The 16,600-nt window shown below is 32.7% G+C and overlaps 1 protein-coding gene and 1 long non-coding RNA gene across 3 annotated transcripts in view; one reads left to right on the top strand and one right to left on the bottom strand.

The window, feature by feature from the left end:
- Nucleotides 1-227: 227 nt before the first annotated feature.
- The window catches only part of LOC144546216 (wall-associated receptor kinase 3-like), a 45,827-nt gene continuing 29,454 nt past the window's right edge, over nt 228-16,600 (bottom strand). Inside the window, exon 3 of the mRNA XM_078294754.1 lies at nt 228-1,603. Within this exon, the coding sequence (XP_078150880.1) occupies nt 426-1,603 (1,178 nt within the window). The 3' untranslated portion in view covers nt 228-425. The remainder of the gene's footprint in view (nt 1,604-16,600) is intronic.
- LOC144546453 (uncharacterized) lies at nt 12,901-15,882 on the top strand. Of its 2 annotated transcripts, none has more exons than XR_013508787.1 (3): nt 12,901-13,191; nt 13,799-13,976; nt 15,699-15,882. It is a non-coding gene; the product is annotated as an uncharacterized LOC144546453 (long non-coding RNA). The 2 variants fall into 2 exon arrangements; XR_013508788.1 differs by lacking the exon at nt 15,699-15,882 and adding an exon at nt 15,610-15,659.

The raw sequence follows: 16,600 nt of genomic DNA, 5'->3' as shown, positions 1-16,600 counted from the left end.
TAAGACTACTAGTCCACGCCAAGAGCCTGAAATTTGATATTCTCTTGTTCAAGGATAATTCTGTGAAGAGGTCATAAGCAAGCACATTAATTACATCACAATATCATATTAGCATAAAAAATAGTCTACATTTTAATTTATTTTATTTACAATAACATATCTTGGAAACATATCTTGGAACCAATTACGATTATACATTAGAAGGGATCTAACGTAATTGTACAAACTGAAGCAAGAAGAAAATTATAAATTACGACAAAGAAGAATACCAAGGGAAAGTGTTTTGAACAAAATAATACTATACAGGAAATCAAGATGACTACATAAATAGAAAGGTGATAGTAATGACAATTTATTGAGGAAATAAAATATATTACCAACATAAATAGGACAAGAGATATGTATGCGTCATTGTGTGGACACAATTAACGACCAATGGCAATGCTCTCCTCCGCTTCCTTATCTATAATGAAATAATTGCTTGTATCCTCAATCTCGATTTCATGTTGGGATCGTTCACTGAGCAGAGTCTCCGTTTCTTCGGGATTGTAATCTTGTCTCCAAGGATGCTGCTTAAGCTTTCCTATTCGAAGAAGTTCTTCGGCTACTTCTTTCATTGTAGGTCGCTGTCCCCCCTTCATACTTAGACATTGCTTAGCCAGCTCAGCAATTGCCATGATTAATTCCATATCATCTTCATGTTTAATTTCATCATCTAGAAGCTCTTGTATTTTGTTCTCTTCCATAGCAGAGAGGAAGCGAGACGAAAGACTCATCTCATCTTCTGGTGCATCAAAATCAACTACGGGCTTGCTGGTTAGAAGCTCCAGAAGAACTACACCGAAGCTGTACACATCACTCTTGTCTGTTAGTTTGCAAGATTGCATGTATTCTGGATCAAGGTACCCAAATGTTCCTTGCACAAGAGTGACACATTGTGCTTCATCTGTCGGAACAAGTATTGAGGCTCCAAAATCTGACACCTTTGCCATGTAATTTTGGTCCAAGAGAATATTTGCAGACTTCACATCTCCATGGAAAATCGGAGGAGATGCTGAACTGTGCAAGTAGGCAAGTGCTTCTGCTGATTCATGTGCAATCCGTAGACGGGTTGGGAGAGAAATGCGTGATCCTTGCTTTTTACCGTGTATATAGTGAGACAGGGTACCATTTGGGATAAACTCGTATACTAGCATAGGAATCTCGACCTCTAGACAACAGCCTAGGATTTTAACAATGTTCTTGTGGTTAATTTGAGAGAGAATTAGCATCTCTTTACCGAATTCTTTCTTCTTGCTCTCATCGACTATCTTACACTTTTTAATGGCAACTGTTTGATCTCTTAGAGTTCCTTTGTAGACAGTGCCATGGCCTCCATAGCCAAGTATATTTGCACTGGAAAAATTGTTTGTTGCCTGTTCTACCTGTTGCTTTGTGAAGATAGTAAAACCAAACCCTTGGTTTAATTTAATCTTCTCCAACAGAATCCACCCCCCATGTTGTTGAAAGTATATCTCTTTTACTTTTGAAAGGTTTCTTCTCTCCCGGAGCACATATATGGCAACCCCAAGAAATAATAAAGCAGCAATACCGGCAGCAGTTCCTACATTATTTAGTGCAAACTTGCTTTAATCTTCTGTAGTAATATTTATAATAATTGCTCCTAGTTAATACTTGTATATGTATATAACTTCATTTCTGGTCAATGTCATACCTAGTGGTATATATGTTTTATCTTTTAGCTTTCAATTAAAGTGGACATGTTATGGAACTTCTGTTTTTAAACATTTGGATATGCTCCTAGACTTTGATTAATCTCCCTCTCCCTCGCTCTTTTTATCTTTTTTGAATTTTTCCTTGGCCGTGGGTTGCAGGAGCATGTGCAGATGCGCACAGATCCAACATCAAACCACCTTGATGTACATGCTAATCAATCATTTTTTGAGAGAACAATTGAGCAACACTAGTACTATGTTGTTTAGATTCAAATATTGCGTTGTTTCTATTTTTTAACAAAAAGTTGTTGGTATGATCTCTGGTACTGTTGTCATTTTCTTACAAGTTTCTAAGGTACATTATTAGCTCTCTCAGATTTTAAATTTAAAATGAATTATATATTGAGTGGAATATCACATCGTGGTTGACTGGTTTCTCTCTCTCCTTCATTGTTGTAAAGGTCAATTGTGTTGCATTTATTCAATATATTTAAGTAGCAAATGTTTTATTAACACGATGGAGAATCACTAGACTTTACTTCAAATATTTTTTTGTTGATATGCGGTATAATAAAAAGTTATATTTTACGATGTTGCCAAATTTTCCTCACGTTTGAGATTTAATTTTGTTTTGAAAATTGAAATCAACAAAATATGAAATCAGCGAAAATATGAAATCAACAAAATTTGACCGATATAACATTAAAGAATTAATGGAAGTACGAAATCAACGAAAATTTGAAATTTAACATAACTACTGCATGGAGTCTACAGAAGGCAGCCGAAGAGAATTATTACCCTGAACACCCACACTGTTAAGTTATCATATCCACCTTAATAAAATATAAAATAGATTCTAGTAGTGTATAGTATTTTTACATCGACGGTTGCTATAAATTAACTCGCTCAAAATAATATACTCGTTATTATTACATAATAATATCAAAATTAATATTGCTGAATAATTTTTAATTAGATCTTTTTGTAATAATAGAAGTTTAAGTTTGGCAAGTAAATTTTCACAATTATCATTGAAAATTACAACATTATGTAACAATAATTCTAACAGCTCACATATATAACAGCTAGGGTAGAGAGCGGTAGTTGTTTTTTTTTTTTTTTTTTTAAAAAAGAGGCTAAAAAGCCCATTCCATTGAAGGAATAGAGAGCGGTAGTTATCAATCAAGTTGTATAATCAATCTAGTTATAATAGCCCGAATTACATAATTGAGAAAATGTTGTCCCTCAAGCTTTCAACGACTCCCTTTTTTTCTTCTGATTATTAGCATCCATTATCCCGACAACCTATGACAAATTTTGTGAATCTAAAATTACGAACATCTTATACTTTGGAGTTATATTAGTGTCGCTATTTTTTTTTTCTGGAGATATATTACGCACAAAAACTTGATATACTAGGTTTAAAGGCTTGCACACATAGGTTTAAAGGCTCATTATGCTATGTATAAATACTGCACTTTGATAAGTTACCAGCAAGGTTTAAAGGCTTGACACAAGTACTTTAAAGAGTTGTAGACAGATATTTAAAAACTTGACAAACAAAATTTAAAGCGCCTACAAATTTTTACTGTAAACAAAATTGATAAGTAATATACTTACATGTAAGGTTTAAATGTTTGACATGCATACTTTAAATGGTAGTAGCGAAAGGTTTAAAGGTTCGAGAAACCAAATTTAAAGTGCCTATGGGCTTGTACTGTAAAAAGTAATTGATAAGTTACATGTAAGGTTTAAAGGCTTGATACTAAAAAGAGTTGTAGGCCGAGATTTAACGGCTTGAGAAATAAATTTTAAAGTGCCTACAGACTTTTATTGTCAAAAAAATGTTGATAAGTTACATGTAAGGTTTAAAGACTTGGCATGAGTCCTTTAAAGAGTTGTAGACAGATGTTTAAAGGCCTGAGAAACAAAATGTAATCCTTTGCCTATGGGCTTTCACTGTAGTTTTTTTTTGATAAGTTACATGGAAGGTTTAAAGGATTAACATGGTTGTATACAAAGATTTAAAGGCTTGAGAAACAAAATTTAAAGTTCCTACGGGTTTTTACTGTCAAAAAATATAACGATGACACAAATATAACTCAAAAGTATTTCATCAATGATCTAATTTGAAAGAGAAATTTGAGTTGAAGATTTTGTAGTTTTAGATTTGGACAAAATTTATCGTAGATCGTTGGAAACTAGACGATAATGTTTGGAGGAAGAAAAAAGAGTGGGTGAAAGAAATATTTTTTTGTTCATTTGCCGACAAATTGTGAGATAAAATATTTCTAAGTTAGATTTTATGTTTAAAACTAGGCCTGCTAGTACTACTTTTAAAGATTGTAGATATAGCTTTAAAGGATTGGGCATAATGCTAAACAGTGATAGTTTTGGAACGTTTCGAGGATACCCGTTTTATTGAATACGATAAATATATATGATAAATGGGTATAAGTATTTTATTGACAGTACTCCAGTAAAAAAATGCTTAAAATGAAATGGATGTACATTATGGATCGAGTTAACATGCCATGATTTGACCAGATCCGACAGGTTGTGGGTGAGAAGAGGTAGTATTTAATTATAGCAGCAATTTGTGGTATCAACCATTGATTTCTGGAACTTCTAACATTTCTTGTTGAGAATTGAGAAAACGACAATTGTTGATTCGATAATATTTGGAACTGTGGGGGCTCGCTGGGGAATGAGAAAAATGTACAAGTGGCGTTGGTTTTGTTCTATTGGTTTTATTTAAAAGACATTAATGAAAAAAATAAATCTACCTGTTTGAGTCCGTCGTTTCTTAGCAAATTGTCCCATTTGCATTCAACAAAACAATTGAGGTAGGGGTTAATCGGATTTGGGTGAGTAATTTCTTAAGAAAACTGTATAGGTACGATTAAATTTTTGTGGCGTTGAGCTAAGTACACGATATTTAGTTTGAGGGAGTACTTGTATTTTGTATTTATCTTGAAAAGTCATCTCTCTATTTCTATACTTGTAGCAACATTCAAAAATTTATGGAAGTTACAAGTTATGTATTTTGAGAAGGTAATAACAAACATGTAACTAGTGCCACGTTGAGATCACATTCTCCCGGACCAGGATTGTTATGATTACTACGCCAACCGAAAGGACAAGAGCAGCGATATCCTCCTCCATAATTGTGACATATTCCTGGCTTGGAGCATGCATTTGGGTTGACACATTCGTTGGTGTCTGCAAGAATTAGTATATGCCACATTATCAGATATGCTTACCTAATACTGTACCATATTTATGAATACTCTCTGTTTTGTTAATATGATGGGCAGGAGAGTGAGAGAGCATGTAATATCCCGAAAATTTGAATCATTATTATTTATACTTACAAAACTGTTTCATAAGATAATAAAAATTATAAATCTTTGGTAACATTTCATAAATAGATATATATAGATATAAAGTATTTAAATATATTAAACCGAATTAGACATTTAATTCTCTCCTTTTTAATATTTTATGAAGAAAAAAGTAATAATATGAAAATTTAATATCTAATTAAATCATTTGAGGAAATTACTTAGTATAACCGTTCATAAAAATAAAAATAAAAAAAAACATAAAAATTTGAAGAGGCGCCAGAAAGGCACGGTTTCAAAGAAGTTTTTTTTATCACATAACAATTTTTATTTAATAATTATAAGTTACGGTTTTCAGATCAGTTTTGTATTTGTCATTAAAGTCCTGATAAATGCACCTCTTCTACTAACGCACCATTTCGATTTACACTTTCATTATATATACATATTAAAGCAATAGAATTGAACTTCCCTAGCTTCTCTCTCTGTTTTATATTCGAGACATTTCCTTTCTCTCAGTTTGATATCCGAGAAAAGAAAAAAAAAAAAACAATAGAAGATATATTTTATTCAAGTTTGGCCATCAATTATCAATATCCGATTTGAGTCCTGACTACGTCGCAGTGATTTTGAATTGTTGTTGCAAACCGATATGAAATTCTGAATATCTCGCTATCAGGTAACCGGACTTCTCTATAACTGTGTTTTCGTTTTGTATGGTTGATTTGAATATTGGTATTGCATATTGAATTATGATGGCATATTTAACGGGATAGCGGGTCTGAGGTTGGAATTTGATATGTGATTGTAGCCTCTCATTGTTGGATGGATTTCCCAGTGAGTTGGCGGCCTTCCAATGTTGGATGGATTTCCCATTGGATTGGCAGATTAAAGGAATTGTGTTATGAGAATGTGGGAATCGCCTGTGACAGGGATTACACATGTGTGAATATGATGTGACTGGTTTTATGAATAACCTAGACCGACGACATGCTATTGCTAGTTAAATATGCGTGCATAATTTGATGTGAATTTGTGTGGATTAATCTGGTCTATTTGAATGGTTGTTAAATTAAGCCAATTATAGAGAAGCGCGTCGTTAAATAACCGGTTACTGAGCTTTGTAGCTGACTCTGTTTTGTTGTTTTATTTTCATTTCTGTTGGCGACGTAGGTTGACGGGCCAAGGAAAGGTGTGAAGATGCTTATATAATCACGCTCTGGATGGTAAAAATCTGGGGTGTGACAGAGCAAGAGATCAAAAGAAAAATAAATACAAATAAAAGAGAGCAAGAGCAGGAGAGAGTGAGAGAGAGAAGACCTTGGCAGCCTCCGTCAAGGTAAGGATTGCCTTCATAACCATCGGAGCAGTTGCAGAGATAACCATGATCATTTTTCAAGCAAATACTATGATCGCTTCTGCATGCATAGGAGGATTTGTTAGTTTGTGCGATCTCGCATGTTGTGCCTTCTATGGCCCAGTTGACTAACACCGGCAGTTTTCGAGACAAAAAGAGAGGCAGTTGACCAACACCGGCAGTTTTGGTGAGCGCAAGAGCACTCAGCTCATCATTGGTGATGTAAGTGGTTTGGAAGATGAATGCAGCCTCCTCGACCACCGTAGCATAGCTGCAACGACTAAAGTTATGCACCTCTGAGTTGTTGGTCCTGTCATCAAACCAGACCCAATGTCGGATGTTTCTTTGGGGATTGCTGTCTGGCAACAGCCAATTCCAGAGCAGGATCCATACTTTTTCAGGATTTCTAGGCTATCACACGAAGAAAGGCACCCTACTAAGGAATTACTACTCATGTCAAGGCCAAGATAAGCAAGTGTATTACATCCAATGACTGTAAATTTGTTCTTCTCCGTGTTCAGCCAGAGTGACTCACCAAAGTACAATCCCCCAGTATTGTAATCATCTTTCTTTGTCGTGGTGTTATAGCACTGGGACGCTACAAGACTGCCTACACGTGCCTGGCCCAAGGACAGGCTTATATTCAGAATCGGAAAAAAAACAGGGTAAGGTGTAGGTGTACCATTATTGTTAATTCCTGGAGCATCAAGGTAAGGTGTAGGTGTACCTTTCTTGTAAGTTGTGTGGCAAGTGACATTGAATGCAAGATTCAGGGAGCAATTTAGGCCAATGCCGAAAGGATAAGGGATGGGAATTCCACCGCAGCTATCCTGGCAACCAGGCAGAGCAATGATGCTTGCAGATTCAGTGCTTTTGATGTGGAGGAGAAGTTGGGTTAGTATCATTGTCACCGCCGTACTGTATAAGGTAGGTACTACTTGCAATGAGTTTCTTTTTGTTTCCTTCATATTCATAAATAATCCACTAATTCTCTAGATTCTACATGTAAAATGTATGCACTGTTAGTGCAGTTCAAGGCTCTTTATAAATATCAGGATTTGGCAACCAGCCAACCATACATTCATATACATCACTATTTGGAGAGAGTCAATGTTTACTTGTAATAATAATCGCAAATCAATCAGCCACACATTTATCACTATTTTGTTAAAGCCACACACGTATTGAGTGGAACTGTGTGGTGCCTTTGGAAATTCTTATATTCTAGACAATCGGGTTGTTAAAATTCCTTTTTGAATTCAAAATGAAAGAAGAAAATATCTTACAAAGATTTTCCTTCGAAGTTGTCATTATAGCAGGGTTAATCTTGAGAAGGAAATAAATTGGACCAAAAGCATCCTCTCCCTTTTATTCACGAGGTGAAAATTATTCTGAAAATTATTTCTGCTTTTTGTGGTGGATATGAGAAAGTAAAAACGACATATTACTTCAGAGTACGTAGAGGGTCACGGGTCGCCTCTGTGTATAATATATGATATTCTTTTAGGGTAAATTTCGCCACTGAATTTTTTTTCTTTGTCATGAATTAGTTACTCAAGTTTGATTTATCCCTTCGTAATCACTGAACTTTGTATTTGTTCCAAATAAGTCACTGAGTTAATATTTCCATCAAGAATACTAACAGAATGTCACATGAAGGTCCAACTCACCATTTATGACCAACTATATAAGTTATTTTGAGGACGTGAACTATTTCTCACCCAATACTAACACTAACTCTTATTTTTCCCTCTCTCCAATTTCTTTTTTTTTCTTTTTAAATGTTGGTACTGCCAATCAATTGCATTAGAATGTTAAAGAAATAAAAAATCATTGCATCAGGTACAACATTCTCAACTACAAACCGGTACCACATGTCCCATTAAAGTAGAAAATAGGTATTTCCCTTAGATTCAATTTTAGATAACCATAAAGTACAAAATTAAAGTTTGTGGAATTATAATTATACTACCATTAGTCACGTAAAAATTTTCTGGTGAAAATTTACAAGAAAACCACAAGTAATCATGTCCTTGAAACTTCTGCATTTTAATTATCCAATTTGAGATTAAATAAGTCAGATTACATGAATGCGTCATTTCAATGTAACTTATGAACACACACACACACACATTGTTAGAAATGTGATATAAATTAAGAGGAAATCTTTTTCAGAAAAATTTTGACCCCAAGGAGATAAATTAAAGGGAGAGGTTGACTTGGTCCAATTTATTTCCTTCTCAAAATTAATGCTGTTATAGTAAACTAGATCACAGGCAAAATCTTTGTGAGATATTTTATTCTTTCATATTTAATTCGAAAGGGATATTTGAACAACCGGATTATTATCTACTGTAAGAACTTTCAAAGGCTTCACAGTTCTACTCAATAAGAATACTAGCAACAAATTAAGGTTTCAAAAATCTAGATTGGTTATATTGACACATTAATATGACGAGTCATGGAGCCCCTGAATATTTCTTCTCCAAGAGACAAAGACATGTATACAGATTTGTCTTACGAAGCATATATGTATCTTCTTCAGAGAATCTAACATAGCTTATGAAACGGAGCAGTGACTTTGAAAAGTCAGGGTCTTCTCATATCATTACTTTCCGTGGCCCCACCGAATTGAATGTGACTTTGAAGTTTGAATAATATTCCAAGGAACAATCTCACTACTGAGATCCCCAGAAATATCTTGGGCCTTCTCTTGATAATATTCCGGTGATGGGCCTTTAAATATTCAGAATATAGACCCATTAAATAAAGACTATTGTTGTCATAGCAAATATCATATTGACAACAACGGCAGAGAGTATGCTTCTCCATAATTTGGTAAATGCACCATTTGTAAATACCAATTGTAAGTACTTACTCAAGATGAGTTTCATCTTTTTTGTTGAAATTTTAGTTTACTTTTAATGCTTTTCTTCTCTGCAAACTGTAGTTCAATGTATATTGAACCTTCTTGTAATTAACTTTTTCATATAGGTTTCTATTAGGAAACCTACAAATTAACTTTTTTTCTATGGAATCAATAAAATCAAATAAGGACTTTGATTCTTATTTTTACTCAAAAAAAAAATACTTACTCAACATGTTGTTCAATTGAACGGGTCAAAAGCTATCTACTACTCGCAAGGAGTTTCTTTTTCTTTTGTTCATCATATTCATTGCCATAATAAACGAGTATTCCACTAATTTATCAAGTTAATTTCTATCAATTGATCGGTGTATACACCATTACTGCAGTTCGAGGCTGTAATATATTGTGTTTATTGTACATACTATATTATATTGGGTAACGTGTAGTGTAGCACCACTTCGAATATTAATTGAGTTGTTGACATCGAGCTCTATTATCAGATAATATTCGTGCAAAGATACATCGCATGTTGAAAAATTTCATTGAAAGTTAAGCATTTATTATGTTTTAAGATTTTACCTTTTATAAAAAATCATTTATTAAATTATTACGCGTAATGGACCACGTGTCATTGATCAAATATTAATTTGATCCTCATTATAGCATTTCTATCCTTTAAAAACAAACAAACAAACAAACAAACAAACGGTAATACTACTGTCGGTTTTAATTTACAACAAAAAAAAAATCTTGTTGAAAGGTGCGTTGACCTAATATATATATAATTTGTAAATTGATAAAAAATAAAACCCACAAGAAAAAAGTCCACTTTCTCAAAAATAATTTTCAAAATACTAAAAAAATTATCTTCAAAATTTTCAAGTCTTTGCCGTTAATCAGACCTGGACTAGTTCTCAATGTGAGCAATTTCAATTTTACTACTCAAACTATAGAGAAAATACAAATGCCTCAGATCCGAAACCTTTTACCATCAAAATTAATTAGTAAGCGTAATTAAAAGACAAACGAACTATATAGCATTTTGTCCTTATCAAAAACTATATTTAATAAACATGTTAGAGAGCATGGTGAAGGTTAAATAGATATAAAATTGATATGATAAGTACTACACATTAATTCAAAGGGGACAGACATAATTGCCTCCACCAACCCACATGCATTCATAACCTCACATATTGACCGAGTCATGAGGTTTCGATTTGTCTCTGCAGAATCTTATGCAGTTCAAAATTTAGTTTCATCACATTATATTATCTTAATTATGATGGTGTTTTGAATCGACGTCGAACCCACACTAAAGTTTCATAAGAGCGATTTTTTTTTTTACAAGTGAGAGCCACATTGATGTAATATAAAGGGGTCAAATTGATGATTTTATCGATGAGGTCTAAGAATCCTGATTTTTATATATATATGGCTATTGTGGATAATGATTCCTCCTCAAATGAAGATGAAAAAACAAATTCCAAGTCAACGAAATTTGGGAGTGTGGGCTGGCCTTTGCAAAAATAACAACACAAAATGGTTATTTAATTTCTGAAGTTCCATTGCGTCCAGTCCCAATTTTGTATATCATTTAACACTAATATTTAGTTAATTTTTTTTTGATAATCCTATATTTATTTTCTGATTAGTTTCAGATTTTATGTGGTTCATAAGTTTTTTTTTAGGACAACATAGTCCAATAAACAAATTGTATGTTCAATCTGCTTCGTCCTGTACTTTGATTTTGTTTACTTTTGAATTGTCTAAATTTATGATTTCAGTTAAAACTATTGAATGTGTTTTCAAAAAATATGTATTGGGTTGCTAAAATTTTAAATTAGAGATCGATATTATTATTCGAAAATTTAAAATTCCAAATATTAGAATACATATAGAGATATATAATTAATGAATATGGATTCAAATAAGAATACAAAACAAATAATTATTAGAATTCTAAATGGAAGTTTTTACTGTGATTTATGGTATCAACTTGGGTCTCTAAATCGAAAAATTTACTTTCATCTTAATATAATTTGTGAATGAAATAAATGTAAATACATGCATGTTGTCCGGATTTTCCTCAATTTATATAAAATTGGAAATCATGTATCTTCAAAATTTGTAAATAAAAACGGAATATTTGTACGTATTATATATAAAAGCAACATGCAATTAAAGAAGTTTAATCTCATGAAAGAAATTGGTTTAGTTTATGAGTATATCAGATCACTCGTTTTGTCATCCTGTGATGCACATGCAATAGGCGATCCGTTCGGTGCATAGAACATGTTTATGCATTAATGATGTTTGGCGTATTCGGTTAGGGGTGTCAATGGCACCCTTTTACCCGTTTACCCGACCCGTATCATATCCGAAAACACGGATAAGGGTAAGATTTTTATTCCGTTAGCTAATCGGGTATGGGTAAGGGTAATGATTTTTTTTCGTTATCTTACCCGTTTTAGTATAAGATAATTTAAAAAAATAAAATTACATATATAAATATATATTTGTATGAAGATGATACATGATACAATAATGTTTTTGTATTTTATTAAATTTTCGTAATACAAATTAGTTGTATTCATTATTATTTTTTTCTTATTTTAAAAATTATTTTATCGAAAACACAAATTGAAATGTTAATGGCACTTTTTTATCCGTTTATCCGACCCGTACCGTATTCGAAAATACGGGTAAGGGTAAAGATTTTTTTTCGTTATCATAACGGGTACGGGTATGAAAATGTCTCCACCCGACCCGTATCGTACCCGTTGACACCCCTATATTCGGTGCTATATTAATTATTTGTTTTTCTTGGAGTAAAACATAGGTGCCCAAATTATTGATCGGCTTATTCGATTTCGGGTTGATTGAGTTTTGCCTGCGTTTCCAATTCAATACTTAAAAATAATTAATTATTGTTTTTCAGAAATTGGCGTTTCATTAATAAAAAATGTAACATTCCAATTTCTGAAAATATGAAAATTTTATTTGACAAGAAATAAAGTGTGTTAAAAATAAAAATAAATAATAGTAACATGAATTTTGAAGTATAATTACAAAGTTTTGTATTTCGAAAAGTAGAATTTAAATTATTTATAGATAACATATTTAGTTGCATTAAGATATGGAAAAAAATTGTTAGATACGTTAATGAATTAAAAAAAAAATTTGGTTGTACAATTTTATAATGATTAGAAATTTTTATTTTTATCTAGTTGGTGTTCTTTCAAAATTTATTTGACAATATTGTTACCTTAATTAGAAACTTGGTATTTTATTCATCAAGTTTAATATTATTAATTGTAGGTGGTTTAGTGTAGATCAACCAACCCTTTTAATATGAAATAATATTAAATCAATTGCATGTGGAGACACTTGTCATAATTTCTTTATAGCCACCAAAACACCACTAGCTAATATTGTTATGCCGCTATGTAACTTAATATAGTTTTTTAGTTCTAAATATTAACATGTGGACACTTGGCATCCACTACTTCTCTATTATCAAAATATACAAGTTTGCCACTCACCAAACTTCAATTCATCTCTCTCACGTGTCACACAAGCTGCCACTCCAATTTTTATTCCTTTTGTTCTATTTTGGGTTTCCTTTGCACCTCTACCACGCTAAAATCCAATCCACCTATGTAATTCTCGGAAATCGAACGAAGAAACCGAGAAAGGAATAATAAGAGAGAAATTAGAAGAGAACAATGGGTGGTGCCGGCAGCCTCACTATAGTGAACAGCGGAGGAGGACACTTGCCGGCAATCTCGTCAATAACTTTACTCTTGTTAACCTTCTCTGGTGTCGAGGAACAAAAATTTTACAGCACCCGTCATTCTCTTCAACATCAATGGATTCTCTCGTAACTGTTTGGAGCAATTTTAGGTATTAAACAATCTATCTTGTACATTCATTCTATTTCTCTATATGCATGAGGAATGCATGCAAGGGCTGCCCTTTTGTACCAATTGAGCCCTTTTGTATCAATTGAGACCTTTTGTATCAATTTGTGCCCTATTGTTGTTCACTTACTAGAATTGAAGCATGGTGCCAATAATAATTTATTTTCATCTAGATGTGAGTCTTATGATTGAGTTTAATTGTAACTAGTTCTGAATTTTGAATTCAACCTAAAATTTTGGGCAAATTATGAAATGTGAAATAACAATTACTACCAGTCTTGGACTTGAAATAAACGGGTTTATGCAACCTAGAAAGGGTTGGAGTTCCAAACATATAGATCCCAATAGTACATATATATTATGAATAACAATTCCATACTGTTATACTAGTTTAATTGTCTCATTCTTATAATTATATTAGTCACATTTTTGTATTGAAGAAAATTGAAATAGAATGTTTTACTCCAAAGCTTTAATTAAATCATATAATTTATTATTGGTTTAAAGCCTCCGAATGAGAAACTCTCTGAGGCATCATCCTATCATACATTAATTTAAACTCTTTTCTATACTCCACGAATCCCACTCAGGAATACCGCAAGTTTTATAGGTTGTGGCCAACTATGTTAATAGAAGACGTCATCGCATTATCGATCCAATCTGTTAACTTGGGATGGGTATGAACTCTGTATGATGCGACCCAGCAGGGTTGTATGATGCATCCACACTGCAATGACACACTAATCATACTGTCTCGACTTTGCTAAGGTGCGGGTTTCGAGTTATTCTCATATTCCTCGAACTAATTTTATTATTGTTGTTTTCTTGTCAATTTCTATTGTTTGCTTGATACTGTTGTTGTGTGATGACCGTGCTGTGGGTAGCTTGCTTTTAATTGTCGAATCGTTTAATTGATTTCTAGATAAGTTATATGGTTATGGTTCAAATTTGCATGGCATAAATATGTGATATAATGTAAGAAGCAATAACTATATACAAATTTTGTAATTTGTACATGCATGACGAAGTAAAATCTGAACCATGAATTTGGTACAAACAAATTTTGTTTGCATGACATGAACTGTAGAGTTTATAGAAATGAATTGCATTAGAAATTAGTAGATATTCTAATAACTTTTGTAGAGAATTGTTAACCAAATCAGTATGCATGGTGACAATCTTTAGACGAGATGTTATAATTTAGACAAGTATGCATAAACCTCAAGTATAGTATTTAATGGTTGTTGTATTAATTGGTAAGATTAGACCACGGTATGATTTCAATCAATTGGTTTGACATTAGTTGAATCATGTGTCGGTTTCCATGGTTGCTAATTTATTGTTTGATGCTTGTTGATCACTTGTTTGTTAATTGAACTATATTTCCTTTATTACTTGATTGATAATTAATTATAGTTAAACTCTTGAATATAATTTTGAATGGCATATGCATATATGATATAAGACATGAGTTGAACCATAAATTTTGCATGATATACTTGATGCATGATATATAGCATGATATATAGCATGATATGAACTATTTACTTGTTATAGATGAAATGTGTTAAAGAACCACAAGTCAGAAACCTGACGATCATGTATGCGCCCTATTCAGGGTAAGCGTGTAATTTTTGTTATGTAGGCGCTGAACTTGTAGCGCATAACAGAAATTGCATAGGCGCCATATTCGGGGTAAGCATGTAATTTTTGTTATGTAGGCGCTGTACTTGTAGCGCATAACATAAATTGCATAGGCACCATATTCGTGGTAGCGCATGACTCGGTTATGTAGGCGCTATACTTGTAGCGCATAACTTTAGTCATGTAGGCGCCCTATTCGGGGTAAGCGCATAATTTTAAGTTATGGCCATAACAGAAATTGTGTAGGCGCCATATTCGTGGTAACGCATGATCGGAGTCCTGTATGAGTCTTGACGGTCATGTAGGCGCTGAACTTGTAGCGCATGACCGGGGTCATGTAGGCGCTGTACTTGTAGCGCATGACCGAGTATTGTTAATATCACAATGATTACCTTATATAATGATATTTTATTTTATCATGAATAATCTTGAATAAAGTATAAGTATATGACATGGTTGCACAACTAAATTGGATTGAAATTTTAACGCTATTGTACATGAGAATTGCATGATATAATGTTTATTTTGCTTGATTGTTATTGCTATAAATTGTTTCTATGACTCACTGATTATAAATTGTTATAGTATTATCAATTGTTTCTCTAACTTGCTGATTTCTTTCGTGGTACTTGTGGTACTTGAGAATTTCTTAAAGTGAACTTATATTTTTGTTTCTTGATTAGTAAGTTAGATTCTTTGATTCTTATATTATTCTTGTAGTCTATATTATTTGTGCTCGGTGTTGTTTAAGTTTCAGTTGGTCGGATCTAAGGATAACTCGACTGGAACTGAATACCGCACTGTGAGATTTTTCAATCTGTCATCTTTTCACTTTGTGGGTTCCAGGTACAAAACTCAAGATAAGAAAATGCGATGTCGAACATGAAGATTGCAGGACTTTCAAAAAAGAGAGTAAGTTATGTCATTGGTAATGTATATGTATATATGATTTCATAAGATTTTAGAAATCGCCTTGCGCTGATGAGCGCGGCGGGTTGTCCGCCCTGCTGTCGGAGTGTGACAAAAAATATCATATGTATTAGACAACTTATCAGTTTTAATGATTAAAAAGGCACGAACAAAAATAATATAAATGAAGTCCTTAGTAAGTATTAAAAAGTCCGGAAAACATGTATATATATGTTTTTTTTTTATTTGATAAAAAATAGAGATCTTGTCCCTATTTCTTTTATTGATTAAAGGTTTCAAGGAGACATCTCTTGATGAGTTAAAGAGAGATTCCACAGTTGAATATGGTTCAATAAACATAAATCATAAAATAAATAAAAAAATAATAAATTAGGAAAACATCATTCTCTGAGTAAATCCTCTACTGTTTGAATTTTTGTTTTCTGTTAATATCCTTGATCTCCAACAAATTAACTCTTGATTACTCATCTACTCCCAGAATGTAAATTCACATTACAGTTTTATGAGAGGCTCAGTCAGACTTTTATATTACCAGCATGGAATTCGAAAAACATGTGTGTATATATATACAGAGAGAGATAGAAAGAGAGGAGAGATCCACTTACACTCTTTTTTAGTGACATCAAATTACACTCTCTATTTTTAAAGTTTTTAAAATTCAAACAGTTGTTCCAAACCGTTCAACATGATGGATATATTAAAATGTGCTGCAAATCAAATTTTACATTGTATTGATTTTTTTACTAATTATTAACTATTTTACAAAATTAATTTTTTCATATCATTGAATTTTTGTACACATCTTAATAAATAGTAAA

The sequence above is a fragment of the Carex rostrata genome, chromosome 29 (genome assembly GCF_964058835.1).
Source record: "Carex rostrata chromosome 29, lpCarRost1.2, whole genome shotgun sequence".
In the NCBI taxonomy this organism is placed as follows: Eukaryota; Viridiplantae; Streptophyta; class Magnoliopsida; order Poales; family Cyperaceae; genus Carex; species Carex rostrata.
The sequence above is the reverse complement of the archived record's forward strand: the minus strand, read 5'-3'. Positions and strand labels throughout refer to the sequence as shown.